The sequence below is a fragment of the Numida meleagris genome, chromosome 1 (genome assembly GCF_002078875.1).
Source record: "Numida meleagris isolate 19003 breed g44 Domestic line chromosome 1, NumMel1.0, whole genome shotgun sequence".
NCBI classification, from domain to species: domain Eukaryota; kingdom Metazoa; phylum Chordata; class Aves; order Galliformes; family Numididae; genus Numida; species Numida meleagris.
Window position 1 is genome coordinate 89695324 of NC_034409.1, and position 9087 is coordinate 89704410.

The following is a 9087-nucleotide window of genomic DNA, read 5'->3' on the forward strand; positions in this document are numbered from 1 at the left end:
TTCAACCCAGTTGTTTGGATTGTAATTGTAAACCAATCTGTTGTTTTGTAGTAAGCATCTTGGCAAAACTGATGCTCACAGGATACAGTAATATATGAACTTGGAGCAGTGCTTTATCTCATTGCAATGGCAGGGTGCTTTCAAAGCAGCCAAGAGAGGTGCCTTGCACCAAAGACATTGGGCTTGCAGCATGGGTTGCCAGGCTGCCCCCTCTCACTAGTCTTCCCCTTTCTGTTTTGTATGAGCCACAGCAGAAAGGGGCAAGAAGTGTTCACTGTACATGGATACAAAGACCAATGAATCTACCATCTACCCACTTAAAAATGTAGCATCCACTGTTTATCAGAGTAACACTTCCACCCATTCATTCCCAAGCATGCTGAAGCAGTATAATCTTTTTGCCTTACCCTTGTAAGTCAGCAGTGCTTCATCCAGGAACTCTGCAGCTGGACGGAAGTGTTTGGAGATATCCATATCTGGAAAATCATCCACTTCAATGCCCATGTACTGGATGTTCAGACCGTTGTAGAAATCCGGTCCTGTGTATACACCTGTACCATGAGCTGCGTTCAAGACATGCGTGATGCCCAGTCTCTTCAAACGGCTTTTGTTCACTGCAACACTCCTTCAGAAAAGAAAAGGTTAGATGTCAGTGTTCCTATTTCGGGTAGGAAAGAAGCTGTCTGCTGCAAGAGCTACCCAATTCCCAATCTGTATCACTCATCCAACATGCGGCTCTCCTCAGACCTTAAGGTCCTTTGAGAGTTCTGCAGATATTTCTCTCCAGTACTCACTGGGAAAAGATAAGTCTGCACTCACCAGTATTGCTGCATGCTCTGTTTCAACTTCAGCTTGACTTTAAAATCATCCTGCCATCTTAGGATCATGCTGTTTACTTGTTTCTCCATTTTTATCACCCCACAATTGATGTTCTAAACTGTATCCCCTTCTAATTCTATGCTGGTCACCTGTACAAATGTCTCAGTGGTACAGGAGACCTAGCCATTTCCATTCAACATTTGCTATGGTATTTCTTTTTCAATTTTCTTTTACACTAGAAGAACTTCAGTCTCAGTTTCAGGGCCAAATTCCAAACAGAAGAGCTCAATTTGGGCTCATTTTCCTTTTCCTTTCCTAAATTTTCTGAAGCTTTAAGACAGCATAGGAAAGCTGCTGAATTCTGATCCAGACGTATTTACTTTTCAGCACTCAGAGATCTTTGCAAGCATATGATCTATGTGAGCATATATGTGAACATATATTCAGATGGCACAAAGTTGCTCAGAAAGAGCAGTGAGGCAAGGAAACAGGCTGCCCAGGGAGGGGGTGGAGTCACTGTCCCTGGAGGTGTTCAAGAACTGTGTAGATATGGCACTGAGGGACATGGTTAGTGGGCATGGTGGGGATGGGGTAGTGGTTGGACTGGGTGATCTTAGTGGTCTCTTCTAACCTTAATTATTCTATGATTCTATGATTCATATTCTAAAAAACACCATGGCTCTCTAGGGATGAAAGGTATTAGATGCATGTAGTATATGTTATGCCTTTAGTGGTTCCATCTCATCCTTTACTGGGAATCTCATGCAACTTGATACAAAAGCTGACACTCACTTTTCTGCTATAAAGACATTAGGCCAGACTTCATCCACAGCATCCCTGGGAGTCTCCAGCCTGTCCTTTACAAGTGCCCTCTGCAAGTCCATCACACATGGGGTGTTAAACAAGCTGGTGTCATCAATCTTTTCCTTAACTCGGTTGTACAGGTCTTCCACCATCAACTGCTGTGCAGACTCCAACATCTTGGGACACACTGCATCTACCTTGATGTGCTTTGTCTTCAGTTCTGGAACAAACTGACAATTAACTAAAATCATGTAAAAACAAATGAAATATACAACCTGGCATTCTTTGGTCCTGAGACAACCCTTGTGGATTATTTTTCCCAGTGACCTCACACCATCCTGTCTGCAAGGTATGCATGTACATGCTTATCTAATAGCCTGAAGGTCATCATAATGGGCAGAGCATAGAACACCATCCTCTCGGTCCAGAGACACAATGGCTTGGGAGTTAAAGTGTGCGTTCATTCTAGCTGCAAAAGAATGGAAGAGGATACTGCTGCAGCAAGCAGCTAGCAATCAAACCATTTCCACCACTGTAGTACGTGATTCTGCCACAGATTCAGTGCACAACTTCAAAGGAAGTCACCAAACCTTTCTGTATATTGTTATTTGCTGCCCAGAGGTGTGGTGGAGTCACCATCCCTGGAGGTGTTCAGGAACCCTGGAGATGTCGCACTGAGGAACATGGTTAGTGGGCATGGTGGGGGTGGGTAGATGGTTGGACTACATGATCTTAGAGGCCTTTTCCAGCCTTAATGATTTTATGATTTTTTTGTGGTTTTCACCTCTGCCTCAGGTGTGGTTTGCTCATAAAGGCTTTTTTTGTAATTTTAAGGTCTCTGAATGAAAAAGGCAAAACAGCTGCAACTCAGGTCCGTACTATGTACATATTTATTTTTGTCATGGTTTTATGATTTTTGGTTATTAGTATTCCACATCATAACGTCATGTAGTGTACTGGGAGTTAAAGAGTTAATGCTCCAGTTCTGTGGATAGTTCGGGTACCTGGTCCTCAGAAGAACTATATTTCCCAGGGGACTTTGCTGCTCTGCTACCATTTCCATTCAGAGGGAAAGATAAAACTGTTTGCAGATCACAAGACGCTCTCTTCTCATCCCGTCTCTCATCCCAGCAGCATCTCGCTCCCCAGCCATCTCACCATCAGTATTAGAGTAAGGCCTACTTTAATTTTGGACACTCTCTCTCATTGTATTGGATTTATCAGCTTAAATTGTAATGATATTGTATTATACTGTGTTATTTTGCATTCCGATAGCTTATTTAGTAAATTAGTTTGTTTCTCCTCAGATCGTTGCTGCTGTTTTGTTTTTAGGCCCATCTCCCTACTCTTTTTCCCTTTTCCCTTTCCCGGGGCATGGGTCCATGGGTCCCCCACCCCAATAGTCACAGAACCGGGCTGAACCTGCTGTAAACCATTGACACTTTTACATTTCCTCCTCTTACCTTCATTGATTATTTGTTTGGCAGCCACACCAGATGACAGATGGATAGGCTCCATGAATATGCTCTCCGTATCAGTGTCCGATATCATCGAATACCTGCCAACCGACCACACTTCCTATTAGGTAAATGCCCTCTGCTGGGATCCCATCTCCATGACCCATGTTCCCATTAACCCTTATACCCATAGAGGGTAAAAAAAAGAGGAAAGTGGAGCAAAAAGGATGTACTGATGATAGAAGGGGAGCCCAGCTCTTCCTGAGCCCTCACACTGCTCTCCAGAGGAGTGCTAAAGGCTTCAGATACGCCTTGCTATCCAGTGTTTGCAGGATATAAAAAAGGTTATATAAAAGGCTGGGAGCACAAGAGAATAGACTGGTGGGGAAGGTTTTGGGCAGAGAGATGTCTAGTTTGAGACAGGTAGAGGGATGAATCAAATGGAAAAATCTCAAGTAGCTCTCATCTCAATAGACAGACATGAATGTTGTCCTATTAAACAATTCAAAACAAATTATGACACAAAAATGCCATTTGTTTTCTATTATCTAATTGTCTGTAAGCATCCTTTGAGTTATGACAAGTTGCAATGCAAGCATTAGGGTTGAAACTGGTCACTAGCGGTGTTCCTCAGAGGTCAGTATTGGGATCCATCCTGTTTATTATCCTTTATTGATGACCTGGATAAAGGGATTGAGCACTCTAAGTAAATTTGCAGATGACACCAAGTTTGGAGGAAGCATCAATCTGTCTAAGAGTAGAAAGGCCCTACAGAGGGATCTGGACAGGCTGGATCCCCGGGGTGAGGCCAATGGCATGAAGTTCAACAAGACCAAGTGATGAGTCCTGCACTTTGGTCACAGCAACCCCAGGCAAAGCTACAGGCTTGGGGCAGAGTGGCTGGAAGACTGTGTGGAAGAAATGGACCTAGGGATGTTGGTCGATGCTTGACTGAACATGAGCCAGCAGTGTGCCCAGGTGTCCAAGAAGCCCAGTGGCATCCTGGCTTGTATCAGAAATAGTGTTGCCAGCAGGAGAAGAGAGGTGATCGTCCCACTGTACTCGGCACTGGTGAGGCCACACCTCAAGCACTATGTTCAGTTCTCAGCCTCTCACTACAAGAAAGACACTGAAGCCCTGGAGCCTCAGAGAAGAGCAATGAAGCTGGTGAGGGTTCTGGAGCACAAGTCTTATGCAGAGTGGCTGAGGGAACTGGGATTGTTCAGTCTGAAGAAGGGGAGGCTCAGGGGAGACCTCATCACTCTCTACAACTGCCTCAAAGGAGGTGGTGGCAAGGTGGAGGTTGGCCTCTTCTCCCAGGTAACAGCAATAGGTCTAGAGGAAATGGCCTCCAGTTTGCCAGGGGAGGTTCAGGTTGGATATCAGGAAACATTTATTCTCTCGAAGAGTGGTGATGCACTGGCACAGGCTGCCCAGGGAGGTGGTGGAGTCACCATTCCTAGAGGTGTTCAAGAACCGCCTAGATTTGGCACTGAGGGACATGGTTAGTGGGCATGGTGGGGATGGCCTGGTGGTTGGACTAGATGATCTTAGTGGTCTTTTCCAACCTTAATGATTCTATGATTCTACAGTTCTATGATTCTAAATCTCTCCTTGAGTACTCAGTATGCTGGTCACTTCACAACACAAATCCATATTCAGACTCTCTGGTCACAAAGTGTTGTCTAAAAGAAGGTCAGAAACAATTATGAAACCCACAAATACATTTAAAAAGAGTTCTTTGGCACACAGAGTAATATATACAGGTTCTTGTTAAGCAAAAATGGACCACAGTGTTGAAAACACATAAATCTCCATCTGGGTCCATCTACACAGTTCAAGCAAATATTCTGTTCTGAAGTAGACCATCTTAACAAAATATTTTGCCCATCTTTAACCTGGTGCACACTCTCTATTTTCCTCCAAAACAGATTATGCTGTTCATTAATACAAGTTTGCTACCATCAGAGAAGCTATCTGGAAGTGCAGCCTTGCAGTACTTGCAATGCACTGTTTGTCTTTAATTAAAGCCAGGAGAGGGATCATGATTGAGGTGCAGTCAGGGTGCAGCAAGAGAGCTCAACTGCCTTCATTCTCAAAACAGAAGAGATTGCCATTGGAAACCACTCAGTGGGCTCATCCAGGTTGGCTAGTTGGGCTCCAGCTCTTAATGTGACTCAAAGTAGTCCTTTCCTAGTTCTTTTAGGCAGTTTATGAGATGAGCAAAGGGAGTCTCATTTACAGGAGCTGAGATAAATTTGCTGTGCTCAATTTCCTTTACAGTAAATGTTTTCTCAAAGATGAATCAAAAGATAACCATTGATGATAATCTGCCATCACAGCCTCAGCAGGTTTTAGCAGTAGCTGTCCTAAGAGTTCATGTGGGTACAGAACTGCCCAAGGCTGGATGCTTCAAGAGGCTCATGTTTGTTAGGGAGGACCATTTTAATCATTGTATTTGGTACGAACAGCAAGAAAAATGGGAAATGGAAAATGTGAAGGGAAGGGAAATAAATACATTGGAGAGGTACTTCTGCTCACTTTGAATGACTGGTCAACAGAAGGAGAGTGATTTATGAAGATCAACACCTAATTTTACTTTATATGAGCTCACTGAACATCCAAAACAATCCTTGAATGCATGTACTTAAATGAAATAATTGTTCTGCCTACAATTTTCTGCATTGTCCCACAGCTGAGGGTCCTAATGTGAAACATTTCATAGCCTCCTACTTGGTGAGGTCACCGGGGCAGGTTTTTTTCAAACAGATCCCTCCTCTCTGCCTTCAGATAAAACATCTCAAAGTGTATAGAAAGTCCTGCAGAGCATTTTGCTTTAGGAAAGGAGTACAAAGGGGTTACTTAGGTGTGGTACTAAGGGACGTGGTTTAATGGGCAATATTGTTGGTAGGTGGATGGCTGGACTAAATGATTTTGGAGGTCTTTTCCAACCTTGGTGATTCTATGATTTTGTGACTTTTTTCCTTGTTTTAGAAGTAAATCATACTTGTTTTACGAGCAGTAACTCAGTGCTTGCTCAATGACAGCCTCCTGTTTGGTACCAAAAGCCTGCAGCTAAAGATGACTCTTAACCAAACCCAAATCCAAAGACCCTCAGTCTTTCTGGGGGAAGAAAGGACCAACATGGACATAAAACATCCACAGGTCCTTATAATGGGCAGAAAAATGGGCTACATGCTTTTGGAAAGGAGAAGGGAAAGACAAGCAATGTGCCACCGTACATACTCACCGGCTGGGCGAGGGGCTGCGCAGGTAGTGGGCCTGCACCGCCTTCACATCTGGGCCTTCCTCTTCATCAGGCACCACTTGCTCGCTGTCTGAATCCCTGCCGCTGGCCATGGCAGCTGAGGGAGGGTCCACTGGAAGGAAGGAACATGCAACAAAGCACTGTTATGGGCAGCACCATGCTGATGGTGAACCCTGGAAGCAGGGCGGGCAGAAGGGTTCATATTTCTTCCCAAGCAAGGCGGTGGTGCAAGGAGCTGTGTAATGGCTTCTCTCCCAGGGCACCTGCCGATCCCGTGTCCTCGTGCTGCTCTCTGGCTGGTGACCAGCAGGCACCAGGGCCTTCCTTGCCTGTGAGTAAGCATGCAGGAGGCCAGAAGGAAGGCTGGCAAGGCAGAAACTCTATCTCCCCCCTGTGCATGGTCTCTGGACGGAGCTGTGTGCTGCCAGGCCGGGACAGCAGAGCGTCAGGGAAAGAAACATGAGACCCCTCCTCCCCAGCATGAAACGCTCCTCCAGCTCCAAGCCAAAGCCATCGTTTCAGCCAGCCTTAACTCTCAGACTTTGTCCTTGTAGCCCTTTGCTGGGAGGCAGCCATGCTCATCCAGGACAGCCATTGCTTGGCCTGGAGCTTGAAAATGCAGTCGCTGCCACCTCCCTGGCTGGGAGCAGCAAGCTGACAGGGCAGCAGGGAGGCAGAGAGCAAGGAAATGGGACTTACCACCTGTGCCTGGATGAAGGGCTATGTCCCCGCTGGGGCACAGTGAAGGAGCCCTGAGAGTGGTGCAGGAAACCTGGCAGGGAGCTGTATGAAGGAGAGAAACCCGCTGCCCCCCTCTCTCCCTGCACCTTCTTCATCGAGGGGCAGGACAACTGTCGGCACCAAGCCTTTATCAGCCCTCTAAATATAGCCTGTCCCTGTGCTGGCTGCTGCGCTGCACAGGGAGGAATTCAGTGCCTCACAGGCGGCAGCTGCTTGGCCACTTAACTCCTTCCCCACTGCAGGACCTATCCTCCTGTGCATTTCCTCCTTGCAGGAGGCACCCTGAGAAAAGCTCAGAGTCGCCAAGGCTGGGCCTCACCTGGTGGGAGCCTCCAGGTGACTGGGACCTCACCAAGTACAACCTGAAACGCCAGGGTGATCCCTTATGTACTTGGGACGCCCAGTGAGGGGTGAGGCACCCCGAGCTCACTAGGAGTGGCAAATTTACTTCTGGATGAGTTAGCACTGAGGTGCTCTGTATCTTCCTCTGATGCCTCTTCAAAGAGGAAACCTCCATTCTGGACTTGCTGACTCACAGCAAAGCTCACCAGACCAGCTGGTGGGGGAGAACACCGTAAAAGCTGGAAGCGCTATTTACAGCACGGATGGCTCCAGTTCTGAGTCATGCAGTGATATCCCACTGTTGACTCCTTTTGCAATCATAAAGTGAACAAGAAAGGACATGTGGAAGGGCACTGACCCTTCTTATGGCACAGCTCTCTGTGATGCTGTGGTGTGCTGTGCAGGGGGTGCATCTGCCCCATGCTTCTTACCCGAGGGCTGCATCCCTACCAGGGATGCTGCGTGGCAACAGGGAAGAGCCATGAAGCAGGCACCCAGATTTTTGTGTACTCATACCCTAGACTTGTCTTTATCCATTTACTGGGCCAGGCAAGCAGGAACAAGAAAAAGAGATGTACTGAATCTTGAGTCACACCAAGGGGGAAATGGATTTTGGATTACAGGTTTGAACAGATCCTAATGTGCCAAAAAAGGAAGAACTAGTTGATCCAACAGCTGTCTTCTCTGGGCGATGCAAGTTTTAGCCACCTCTCAAATGTAGTGCTACATGTGTTCATGTTAATTGTTGCTAACAGAGGCAGGAAGTGATCTAAAGAAGTTTGTTTATGGGCTCCCATATTATTGGAGAATGGAGTTTCAGGAGCACATATACCATTGACATCCAATAAAAACTGATGCTTTTAAGTCACTGAATTGCTTCTGAAAATCCATTAATCTTCAGGATACAACTGCAACGGGGGATGATGGTTAAACTTAGAATCACAGAATCATTAAGGTTGGAAAAGACCTCTAAGATCACCCAGTGTAACCACCAGCCCATCCCTACCATGCCCATTGACCACGTCCCTCAGTGCCACATCCACACGGTTCTCGAACATCTCCAGGGACGGTGACTCCAGCACCTCCCTGGGGAGGCCTGTGCCAGTGCCCAAGATATTTATAGGGCTTGAAAATCCTGCCAAGCCCACCACAACTGCTCACAGGTAGAGATGCAGATAGGACCTGTATATGTTACATAGAGAAACATAGACAACCTGAAAGTTCTTCCTTGCATTTTGTTGCAACAGCTTCCAGGATCATGGTGGCAGTTCTTTTAGTAGTGGTGTCAATGCCTATGAGTTTTGCAGCTCATACTAGACAGGGAAAGATAGTCAACTCAGAAACCAAATTAAAATCCTTTAAAATTGCCATCTGTCCCACTCCTTCTGCACACAGAGCTCTACAGAATTCTTATAGGTAAACTGTGCATTCATTTCCCACATTTATCAAAAACTCCTGAGGCCCTCAAAAAAGAACTGTTGGGAAAAAGTATCAGGATTTAAGTGTCTGAATACCCCTAACTAACTAGAGTAGTAAATAAAGGGCATCTAAACAAGTTGCTTAATATCAGATTTATGTACATATCAGGGTGCTGAAGCATATGCTCTCTATGGAATTTTGGAAAACAGATTTATCTAGCCCAAACCAAGACATTCA

At 45.9% G+C, this 9087-nt stretch overlaps 1 protein-coding gene across 2 annotated transcripts in view; it reads right to left on the bottom strand.

Moving 5' to 3' along the window:
* DUSP27 (dual specificity phosphatase 27 (putative)) overlaps nt 1-9087 on the bottom strand; it is a 48151-nt gene that overhangs the window by 15762 nt on the left and 23302 nt on the right. The window contains exons 1-5 of one of the 2 annotated variants that reach the window (XM_021402111.1): nt 7048-7253; nt 6331-6460; nt 3087-3181; nt 1612-1843; nt 408-625 (exon numbers count right to left, since the gene is read on the bottom strand). In XM_021402111.1, the coding sequence (XP_021257786.1) occupies nt 408-625; nt 1612-1843; nt 3087-3181; nt 6331-6440 (655 nt within the window). In that variant the 5' untranslated portion in view covers nt 6441-6460; nt 7048-7253. Of the gene's footprint in view, nt 1-407; nt 626-1611; nt 1844-3086; nt 3182-6330; nt 6461-7047; nt 7254-9087 lie in introns of those variants that run through there. The other variant, XM_021402121.1, reaches the window with a different exon arrangement.